At 33.2% G+C, this 12,816-nt stretch overlaps 1 protein-coding gene across 1 annotated transcript; it reads right to left on the bottom strand.

The window, feature by feature from the left end:
• Positions 1-12: 12 nt before the first annotated feature.
• LOC132756063 (zinc finger protein 184-like) lies at positions 13-7,429 on the bottom strand. The gene is made up of 2 exons (XM_060747038.1): positions 7,217-7,429; positions 13-2,070 (listed from the first exon to the last, which is right to left on the bottom strand). The coding sequence occupies exon 2, from the start codon at positions 2,047-2,049 to the stop codon at positions 22-24; it is 2,028 nt and encodes a 675-aa protein (XP_060603021.1). The 5' UTR covers positions 2,050-2,070; positions 7,217-7,429; the 3' UTR covers positions 13-21.
• Between the last annotated feature and the right edge of the window lie 5,387 nt (positions 7,430-12,816).

The following is a 12,816-nucleotide window of genomic DNA, read 5'->3' as shown; positions in this document are numbered from 1 at the left end:
CTTCCCAATAATAAAAAAAATCTACAGTTTATGATCTGGGTATAACTTTAAGTGATTCTCCAAACCTTTAGAGACTGAAAATATCGCCTGACATGCACCGCATGTAACCGGTTCGGTAACAGTTTCATCGTTGTAAACACAGTAATGTTTTGAGTCCACTTGCGTTGATTCTTCATACGGGTTAGTTGTTTCCTTTTCACTCTGTTCATCATTGCATTTATTGTGATCTTGATCTTCACTGACAGAGTTATTGATTATTTCATGCGTGTTACATTCGTGATTATGAAGTTCGTTTTCCGTGTGGAAACCATGGTTACATTCTATGCACAAATAGTCACTACATCCGTTGCTTGCCTTCTTATCAATCAAATTAACTTCGTTGTCCGAAAGGTGATCTACAGCGTCTGTATTGATTTGGTTTTCGTTTATTTCCTCCGTTTCCATCTGAAGTAAGTCATTGCTTAAGTTTTCATCTTTTGCCTTAGCTGTGAATGGTACTTCACTACCTTGTAGAAAATACTTGTCTACCCTTCTGGCAATTTTGTTCGGTGACTTTGGCCGATGAGACAACATATGTTCTCGCAACTTATAAGGGGATTTTAATACTTTATGACATTTTTCACAAACGTGTTGTTTTGAACGTTCTTGCTCTTGGTGTGATTTCATATGTTGTTGGAACTTAATCATATCAGTGTAACTTTCGCCGCACTTTGGACATATATGACACATTTTAGAGTAATGTTCTTTCTTCATGTGATTCTTCATGCATGTTCTGTTCGGGTATCCGGTTTTACATTGAGCACATCGTAATTTGAATGTGTGTGCCCGTAAATGTTTTTTTAAACCATCGGTATGAGAAAACCTTTTCGGGCATTTTTTGCAAGCGTATGGTTTAATACACGTGTTTAAGAGCATATGTCTCTTCATATTACTTAGCGACGTAAACGTAGCTAGGCAAAGAATGCACGTAGAATGATTATGTGCTGCCAGATTATGAGCTTCGAATATTTCAACATTCTCAAAAATATTTTGACATATCTTACATAGAATATTCGTTGCAGACGACATGTTTTTCTTCTTATCATCTAAGCCTGAGTGACCAGCCAATGTTCGAGTTTCTGAAGAAATCTGTGTAGTACACTTTGGATCTTGCAGAGAAGTAACTTCCATGTTGCCATCTTCTTCATGCATTTTGGAGTTCGTGTCGCCATCAGTGCATGGTTTGGGTTTAATCAAAATGTTATCAGTTTCAATAATAATCTGATCCGAAATATTCATGTTGGCGTGTTGTTTGTCTTGTGTTGTGTTGGACGTTTTACATCTATCTCCTAAGCCTGAATGACAAGAAAATGTACGAATATCTGAAGACATATGTGAAGTAGTCTTCGATACTTTCATAGAGGTCCTTTTTATTTTGACATCTTTCTGTTGTATTTTGGAAGAACTCTTTCCATCATTGTCTGGGTTGGGCTTGATAAAATTTGTGTCAGCTTCAATCATTATCTGATCCGAAATATTCATTTCGACGTTGTCTTGTGTTATGCCGGACGTTTTACATCTCTTCTCTACGTATGAATGACCAGTCACTGTACGAGTATCTGAAGAAATCTGTGTAGTAAATTTCGATTCTTCCAGAGAAGTACCTTTCGTGCTGCAATCTTCCTGTTGTATTCCGTTATTCGTGTTTTCATTAGCTTTTGGTTCGGGATTCGTGCTTCCCTGAGTGTCTGGTTTAGGTTGAATCAAAACATCACCTTCAATCCGATCCGAATTTTTCTTATTGGCGTTATCGTATGTTGTAATGGGCGTTTTTCGTCTTTGGTGTACATTTTCACGTGCAACAGATTTAGCTGTACCGAAAGTTTCTTTGGGTTGATTTTCGGGATAATTTGGTTTATCAAAGAATTCATGTATTTTTACGACGTGATCCTGGCCGTTGAAAGTCAAACATATTATTCCGTCAACTTCAAGACGTCTTGTGTTGGCAACCGCCTCACGGCATAATCCCAGGATTGACTTTTCAAGTAAGTGAGTGTCATTTAGCACCATCTTTGTTTTGACAGGCAGTTCCTGAAAAGAAAAGAAATAAAAAAGGTAACACAATACTTTTTTGCCGTAATAAAAATTGTTTCATGCATATCTAAGGGCTTTTTTTTAACTTTCTTAGGAAATAAAGAAGTTAATAAGGTTACTCTACCTGATGTTGTGGGCTCGAGCTATGATATAACCTTGTTATAGTTGTCATACAAGTGAACATTGAGAATATTCAAATAAAATCGTACAAAGATTAGTATGTTATATTGTGTGCACGCAAAAAAAAATCTGCCTGATTTTTAATGATTTTATGGTATTGTATTTATTCAACAGTTCGGTAATAATTTCTTAATTATTTTCATTTTAACTTCCATGAAAGTGTTGCATTGAGGATTCCATAATAACTATCGTATACACACATCTACGGATGTTCTTTTATGTCTTATTTAATGTGTAGATCTGAATGCTGATTAGGCTGGTACTATTGGTGAATCTGTTAAACACATACATTAATTGAACTGACATCCCTAGTAAAATGATACAAACCACTTGACTGAAACTTTCAAGTGATTGAAGTTTGAAAATTGAGAAGTTGAGAAGTTAAGAAATTGAGAAGTATAATGTGATGAAAACCAAAAATTAAAAATAGCTGGTATAACAATAAATATGCTAAGGAATAAACTGTGATAATTAACATAATTCGGTTGTAAATCATAAAAATTCAGTTATAGGTGACAATAAATTCAATATAGTTATAAACTTTTTTAAAGGCCTATAAAGTTGCCATTTTATTAATTTATTCAGTTTATATATCTTCATAATTATCACCATGCCTTGCTTACAATTAATGGTAATTTGTTTCTACTTGTTCAAATAATTTCAAACTTCTGAATTCCGGAACTTCCAAAGTCCGAACTTTTTGGCTAGTCCCACAGGTGTTCGGTTTTCAGAAGTTACACTGTATTGTGTACTCTAAAGCATTTCTATTATAAAAAAAACTCTCACAAATGAGCAACGTCAAACAAAATGACATCTTTTTAAATATAATGACATTTAAAAAAATGACATTATTTTATGTAATTTGGTCATTCATTTAAATTATGCTAGTTGATATAAGAGTTACCGTCTCAGGATTTAAGTGTAATGAAAGCATGATTATATGCTGAAGTGATCAATGAGTCCATGCCTTCTGTTCTCATCTTTTTCTTTGAATAATAATTTTATTATACATTTTTTTTACAATTGAATATTGTTTATAAGTATCCTGGAAATTCATTTGTTTAAACTATTGAATCAAATTACACCAAGAATAAATACAATTCAAATATTAATTCTGATTTAGGAGGTAAGACTGATCGTGAGATATTCACAGAGACATCACCAATTATCAAATAAATAAAGATTTTACAAAAACTTTACTTGGTTCACTATTAATTGCAGAACCTTAGGGCAAGAGTAAGACAGTCAAAAATGTTCAAATAAACGCCTTTCAATGCTCATAAAAAAGACTAAGATAGTCAAAGAATTGTAAAAAAAAACAACATAGAGTACAAAAATCGGATAAAATAATGCACACATAACAGATGTGCAGGGATCAAATAATCTAAACAGACCATCTTCTTGAAAACGTGTCAAGAATTGTTTTACGACCAAATTTCACCTTTGTTAAAATATCTACATTTTCTGACCAACAAAGAAATTAAGTAATAAGTATCTTTTTTCAAAAGAAAGCCCGAAATTGTTTTACTCTATCGCGGATGTCAGTAGTGTTTCAGTCATACATCAACTAATGTCTCATCATTCATTACCTACGGTGGCACAGAGATGACATACATGTATGTGCTTTTTTATTTATCTCGTGCGCACGACATACTATGTCGTGGCCACGAGTTACTAAGTCGTGGGAACGAGATAATTAAGTGGTGCGCACGAGATACTATGTCGTGGCTACGAGTTACAATGTCGTGCGCACGAGATACTATGTCGTTGTCACGCGTTACTAAGTCGTGGGAACGATTTAATTAAGTGGAGCGCACGAGATACTATGGCGTGGCCGCGAGTTACTAAGTCTTGCGTACAAGATAATTAACTAGTTGACACGTGTTACTTTGTGATGCGTGTTACTTTGTGATGCGTACGAGATAATTAAGTCGTGCGCACGAGATAATTAACCAATCAGATGATACTATATATATGAATTTTTTCAACTTAAAAAATACCAAGTTAAAGTTTTACATGCAACATCAATCTTTGAATCTACTGAAGGCATTCACTTTAAACTTGATAAATGTCTATAGGATCATATAAGAAGATTACTATCCAATGCCCATAGATGAAACTTTCATTTTGACTTAGTTATGGCCCTTTGTGATGACCATCCTCTGATAAGGTTGATGAGTATGTACGTAATAACAACCTGTAAACCTTGTTCATACGATAACTTGGGAAGGAATAAGCACTGCTTTATTCTATTTGGTAGGGACAATGCCCATGGAACAGTAGATGACCTACATTGATGATTTAGGTCATAGGTCAAGGTAACCATGACACTTCATGTAAAATCCTGGTCGATGAATTACTAAGAGAAGAAATAAGCCATTGTTTATATAACCTAGTATGTATACGGCATCTGATCAGACACATAATAATTTTGAGGATATTGGGTCAAAACTCAGTGTCACAATGACGCTTAATGTAAAATCATTGTCCAATCAATAACTATTATATATGGCACTATGACAGGCAGGTGAAGTAGGGTTCTTTCTTTAATACATTTTCTATCGTTTTGCTTATCATTTTAAAATACCATAATGATAAAAATAACACCAATAATAATAATTCACCATTAACGCTGTATACAAAACATTACTATCAAATCGGCCATCGCAATTATTTATTATTCGCCGTTTAGCCAAATATATGATAGATTTTATTTTGAAGGTAATGTAAAAAAGAACTTTAAACATGAAATATGCTAAAATGGTGTTAAACAATCATGTCTGCGTATGTTTAGCAGAACGTATATAGCGAACCAAGCGGGCTTGATCTAACATACTACACAAAGGAGTGTTGCGTTGTAAATTTTAATACAAATAACGCGTTTTCAATATATAGTGAACATGTGTATTTGAGTTTATTTATAATCGCCACCGGTTTCCCATATGAGCGAGTCCTCGGGAAGAGTATTAGACATTTTATATTTTGGAGGATAGTGCAAGATACAGTTACAGAAATATTCCCCAATTCAGAAGCTTCCCCAGGTTCTTTAACGTGCCAAGTGTTTTAGCACTCATACACGTGACCTCGGTTTAAAGTCTCATCCGATAGACTGATTAGTAATTTTAGTTGGCCATCCCGGGAATCGAACCAATAATGTCGGGATTACAAGTCTCGCGCTCTAACCAATTGAGCTATGCGGGCTGGTAGGCTGTACATGCAATGGACACTGGTTTTATATGTCCTGTTCACTAACCATATACTAGTAATCGGTATGCAATTAACATGTTAATAAAACCGGGAAATACATTTTGTATTACATTTACTATTTTATGTTATTCTGACAAATGTCAGATCAGACTATTTCTTTCCTCTTATAGAAAGTGGGTAATTCTTAAGTGCATTTTGATACAGAATCCGTATTTGCAAGAATACAAAATTTTATATTTAAGTAATTTACGGACTTATAATAAAAAAATCCTTATGTTAGTAAATACAGCAAACTTCCCGTATATTTCAAGTGTATGGATCACGGTATATAAGTCATATAAGTATTGCATGATATACAGTCCCATACTTCTACGTATTTTAAATTTCACGTATTTTTACCCGTCTATTTATAATATACGGAATTCCGTACACTTGAATGCATCCATATTTTTCCGCAGTGGTCAAAATGGCATTAGACGCAGTGTATAGCAAGATATTTGACTCAGGGAGATCTTTTTCCTAACACACAAAATAACAAACACCCTGAGAAAGCGTGACTTTTATCCAAAGGGGTGGGGGAATAAAATCAGGTGTGTCGGTGACCCTCTAATTTTTTTTTCAGTTATTTAGACTTAATAAACATTTAAAATGACGTATAGGGAAAAAATCAAACATTTATTTCAGGAACTGTTTTATAAGCGGTTTAAAAGCCGAAAATTGTAGCTGAACTGAACATCAAATTTTACACAATTTAAACTTTGAACTACATGTGTACAAAAAAATGGCTAAAACTATTGAAATAAAATCAATGGAATCGAATGTGAAACTAGAATTTAATGTCAACTATTTACATGCCAATTTTCAAGACGCTACTCGGAAGTTGCAAAGTGTTGCGATATATATTATTTCTTAAATAACACACACTTTCGGTCCTTCTATATATTCAATATTCGTGTTAGCATTATAAATATAATACACTTATCAGTAATAAGCTACACATAATAAGTAATAAATAAAAGAAAATCAAATGTCCCCCAAGGCTTTATACGCACTTCTCTGGACAGTATTTTGTGTGACTAAGGTACATGTAGTGCACTGTACATGTCTATACATGTACAATGAATGATAAAAAGGGTACGTACGCTTTGTTAAAAGGAAATTGTGTATTAAAAGGAAATTGTGTATACGAGTATTTTCAGCACAATATTTGCACATTTGGAACCGCACGATGGTTTACTTTTGATTAAATCTTTGGTACCGCACGATGGTTTACTTTTGATTAAATCTTTGGTACCGCATGATGGTTTACTTTTGATTAAATCTTGGGTACCGCATGATGGTTTACTTTTGATTAAATCTTGGGTATCATGTGAGACTTGTTTTACATGTAAATAGCGGAGAGATGAAATCTTGTGTAAGGTACAGGAATGGAACGCAATCAAAGCGGTCAAGAGCGAGGTGGGCATAATAGAAACATTAAAATTCTTCATACTAATCAGTATATATAGAACTAAAAATTACAGTTCGTATTTTTATCCCGACGTTTTTCTTTGAGTTTTTAAAAATAAAAATAACTTAGCAAAACGACGGGAACGACACGTTAACAATCGTTATATTCAGTTACATTTTTGAGTTAAAAGGGCCTTCGATTAGCTGTTACGTATAAGTTATTCAAAGTTATTCAAATTTTACTTTTTCGTTTGCCAATCAGTATAAAATAAAAACCTAACATATGATAGATGAAACAGATTTTTACCTTGAATAATTAATCCAAAAGTACTCTTGTGAATATGAACAGTGATGAATCGAATAAAACTTCGGCGTTTGTAACTTCTCAAGTCAATTTAAGTGGTAAATTCAATCGTAAATGAAAACGAAAGTGGATTTTAGCATGACTCAAGATAAACTTGTTATATCGTATTTGCTGGTAGCCATAATAAATCAAACAAGTATGGGATTAGTATGTGCCATCTAATCCTGTAAGGGGAGATCACTGCGTAGCCACGCCCATCGGTTTTTAAGGGAAGTAACTCACGAAGCCGACACATTCGGAGTCCCTCACCGATTATTCAAACAAAATTCAACTGATTTCAATCTTATTTCATTTCTACTTGAAACGTATTTGTTTTTAATCTGAATCGCTGTTTACATGAAAATTGGAGGACAATTATTCTGTTTCATGATGAAACGGTCCATTTCAACGCTGAATTCGCTAACAACAACTACATTTCAAAACAGTTATAACAACTTTACGTTTTCTGGAAACTTTAATCAACTCTGCATGGCACAGCACTCTCCGAATTTCGATGTTTGGTGTAGAGTTTACAAAATATATTAAATATGAAAACACATGACACTTTATTTCTGAGACATGCACTAGCCACAGGTGGCAGTATCAGTGTTTGGACACCCCAAGCCTATCTGCCCCTGAACCCTGAAAATTATTTTTAAAAAATGATTGTTGAAATTTTTTTTATATAATTTTATCGGTGGTTTTGTATTTGGTATCTTATAGTAAGCCGTAGAGTGTTGAATTATTTTTTTCAGGGTTGTAGTAGGGGTCCAGGGGCAGATAGGGGTGGGGTGTCCAAACACTGATACTGCCACCTCTGGCACTAGCTCGGAAGTAGCGATAGAGCGATTTACTGTATACCTCCGAAAGAGTACAAGCTTGTGATATACAACTTTTCTCTGAATCTCCGCTTTAACTAGTAAAACATTTTTCTGTTGTGTTTCTTCTTGAATTGCGAGTAGAATTTAAGGCTAATACTGTAAAACGACGTTTAACAACAACAACAACAACACGTACAGTTTACTTGTAAGGATTACGAGTGTTGTCTTTTTTTTTTTATTAACTTCTCATTTTATTTTTTCTTTTGATTTCAATGTGGGCCTATCTAGCAAGTTAGTGAAACCTTATACTGCATACAAGTACACAAATTGTTTCAACTGTAGTTCAGTTGGCAGTACTGCACAAGTACTAAGATTATTACATACTGCACAAAATACAGGATAAAAATATTATTCCCGGTATATTAAAATTATTAAATATTATAACAAAACTACCTTGATATTCCAAATCATGTACATCTATCATAAAATTGAAAACAAATAAGGAAAGAAAAAAAGGAAAAATGTTAGACAACTTCGTTGTGAAGCTCGAACTCGTGATTAAGTTTTAATCGTATCGCAATGCAACGACTGTACCAACTTCTGAATACAATACCACAAAAAAGGTTGTACATTTTGTAATATCTAAATTTCATAAATAATAAAATACAGTATAAGCAAAGACAATTTACAAAACTGCTTTTATTCCTGTTCTAAAATATATCTTTATACAAATATCAAGTAAAATTCTGTAAAACCTTTAAAATATAACAATTCCAACACAGTGCATTTATACGAATGTCTTTCTACATGGAAGACTGATGAAAGTTAAGTTATACAGTGTAATACATGTTAAAAGTTATATAAAAATGATTTTGAAAATTAAAGGCATCATGGACCTAGAACTGATCGAGGCAATTTAGCAAACTTGATTTTAAACAAATTACATCCTCGCAATCACTGACATTTTTGTTTATCCATGTTCCTTCAATACTCACTTTTCTGTTGTTTCCTTTCATACCATTTCTAGAGCTATGAGCAAAAAAGGAATATTTATACATAATCTGGACTATTTGAAGTGCCAGACAAAATCGGTCAAAATTATTTGTTTGAAAAGATGTTGGGCTAGAAGAGAAAACTGATGAATGGGTGGGGATCCACAGGCAATTTGTTTACATAATGACGTAACATGTATCGTTTTTGGCCCTAAAACATGACATGTCATTATTTACATAATGACGTAACATGTAACGTTTATGGCTAGAAAACATGACATGTCCCATTTATGAATAGATAACAGGACATGTCACCTTTAAGACTATAAAATCCCAAATATTTTTGATGTTCAATTTTTTCAATGGAAACTAATACATCTTCAAACATGTCTAGCCACTAGAAAACTCTACATGTTACATCTATAATTAGATAACAGTACAAGTAATAGAAAGAGCACCGAAACACGAGGTTATCTGATTTGTACGAGGGGGCGTAGCCCCCCGAGTATTAATCAGATTACCGAGTGTTTTGGTGTTCTTTCTCTTTTGTATCATAGTCAAACATAAAAACACGTTCCCTGTTGTTACAATATGAAACCCCGGCAAAAATGAACCAATGAACGAGCATCTAAATATGACATTTCTGTCGATTTCACTTTCACTGCCGTCACAATATGTAAACCCCAGCAAAAATGAGCCAATCAATGGGCATGCTCTGGAGTGCGGGTAACTAATACCCTCACTCCAGTTAACGCACTGTGCATGTATATGTATACGATTTAACCCTGACACATTTTCAACAGAAAGGTCTCCAAACTATGATACAACAAGTTGATACAGGTTGCCCTTAACAGCTATTAATCAGGTGAATTTAGTACACTCAGCATTAGAAATGTTGACTGTTCAGTGATAACACAATCCAATTATCTACAACTTTGTTTACAGAAAAGATTTACAACAAATCATTAGGCAATTTGTTGACATAATGACGTAATCGATGTCAATTTTATGAATAGAAAACCCGACATATTTTTTATGTCAATTTTATGTATAGCAAACCCGACTTTTTTTTATGTCAATTTTATCGTATCGATTTATTCAGGGAATAGACATATACACACATATATCAATTTGCATACCAATGTATATATAAAAACACACACATAAATGCAACAAATATAATTATAAGATTAATTAATGAGTATGTTCCCTAGGATTGCCCATTAAGCTAAAAGCTTATTTCCAATGGGGTCCATTTACTGTAAAATTGTTACACTAACTTACATAATAATAAATGAATTATAAAGAAGTTAAAATAATGAAAATTTTCAACAATCAAGACACATTTTTGTATATATAATACGACAAGTACATTGTACACAAACAAAATGAAATAAATTTCGTTTAAACTAAAACATATCAAGTACAACATAAACAAGTTACAAAAGCTTATCATAAGTTATACATCAATTTAATAATAAATAAACATATTATTCGCTTGTTTATCATTTATATTGTTTATCATAATAGAAAAACCCGACATATTTTTTTACGTCAATTTTATGAATAGAAAACCCGACACATAATTTTTATGTCCATTTTTTCAATAGAAAATGATACATTTTAATTTGTTTACATAAGTGACGTTATAATGGTCAAAGTTATGAATAGAAAATTGCTACCATAAAGGATTAGGTTAACATAATAATGGTCAAAAGAGACAATAGACAAGTACGACCATAAAGGATTAGAGGTCACATAAATATGGTCTAAAGTATACAAAAGAAAAATGATACCATAAAGGATTACTAGTCAAAATATACAAAAGGAAAACTATAATCAAATTATTATTAACAAGTCTAGACCAGCTGTGGCGGATACATGAGATAGCTTATGTAACGCTAACTTATAGCGCGTCTTATCGCTATGTTTAAATAACGCAAATGACGTCACGTCAAAATATATGCACGGCCGTGCAATACTATTTTTACACAGTCGCAGAAGCGGCCCGGATATGTGATAAAACGTGTTATCAAATTTCTAGAATGTTATGAAATTGCGCTATCAACAAAGATCCGTATAAGCATAACTTATAGCATATTATACATGTATTTAAAACTTGTCTTTTCTTTTCATTTGTTTTACTAACAGTTATGAAATATTATATCGGATAATTATATATATTAAGTACTATGTTCCATAGTTTCATCGAGAAAAAACGTGTGAATTATGCATATATAACAAACTTATATGTTATATGTAGTTACAATAACTTACATTTGGTTCCCCAGTAACCTTCACCGCTATAACCGTACTGATCACAGACCCTATGGTTCCTAGCCTTGCAATGCCTGTCAACACACTTACATACCTGGGAGCCAGATCTAATGGATTTACCTGATAACCTAATACAATCACAAAACATTAACTAATTATGACTAATAATTGACAAAAAAAAATGACAAAAAATATAAAATTCATTTCAATTTCAATTTTTTTAAAGAGCAGTTCTATAAAATAATAAAATTTCATTTCATTTATTAAGTAATAACTATTTTCAAAAAAAAGAAGACAAACATTTTAATTAAATTAACTAGATACACAAACTTATAACCCTACGGGTCTTTCCGTCTGACAAAATTAAAGAGATTGATAATACTTCACTACTACTTGTTCGAGTATTTTAGTTTGTCTTTTATTGACAATATTACCAGTGAGCATTATTTTGATTAGTTAAAACTAGATCTGCCACTGTCATGGCGTGAATACCCCCGCATACCACTTTTTCAGAATCAAGGGTGGTCATTGAGAGCTCAAGGAAAACCTCCAAACCAAATTTTAGGGTAGTAAGCCAGTGCATTGCTAAGTCATGTATTCTATATGTTTTTAGTGGCAAAGATCAAAGTGACCTTTACCTTTGACGTACTGACCTCAAAACCTCAAAACTTAAACTGCCACTGCATGACTTGACCCCCCCCCCCGCCCCGGTTTATACAGCTTTGCCTGGGGTGTTTTATGATGAATATCTACGAGAACATAATTATATGCTTCAAATGTGAGCGGACAAGCTTTTCAACTTAAGGCCCTTGTGACCTTGACCTTGTACCCAGTGACCTCAAAATCAGCATGGGTCACCAAATGAACATGGTCAACCTCGATGACGTAAACCCAACCAAAAATACAATGCGGATCACTGCCATATTACATGAACATGCTTTTTTGTCATGCTAGTCCCACCTGATATTGCGATACCGCTGACAACAACTCCGACACACAAGATTGCAATTGCCGACCTATCTGTAAGATTAGTTATTAAGAGGCATCCAGACTCAACTCCGAAACCTGTACGTGATCATATGGAAAAGAAACTTATTAATACACCAACTTGATACATGCAGATCTATTAGATTATTCTGCTTTTTAAATCGTAACTTATTCATATAGTTTTTTACGATACTTTTAAAATGGTAAAAATCGTTTTACTTATAAAATATTAAAACCAAACAGATTATTTGGTACTCATCGTTACAACGTATAGATGAGTACCTTTGTACTAGCGTTTTAGTACAAAACCGTTTTTTGTACATTCATTGTTCGCTCGAATGATTCGATCTGTATTCATATTTGAAAATCAGTTTCTAGCGAGCAACTCTTAGGAACACAGTCTTTCAAATTCAAAATTATTCTGTGATAAGTACAATTTTGAAAGTGTCCAAGTTTTGCCTTAATAAAATGTATTGTTTAAATTTAA

Source organism: Ruditapes philippinarum, unplaced genomic scaffold, assembly GCF_026571515.1.
Source record: "Ruditapes philippinarum isolate M1 unplaced genomic scaffold, ASM2657151v2 ctg2653_1_1_1_1, whole genome shotgun sequence".
Lineage (NCBI taxonomy): Eukaryota > Metazoa > Mollusca > Bivalvia > Venerida > Veneridae > Ruditapes > Ruditapes philippinarum.
This window is presented reverse-complemented; position numbering and strand designations above follow the sequence as displayed.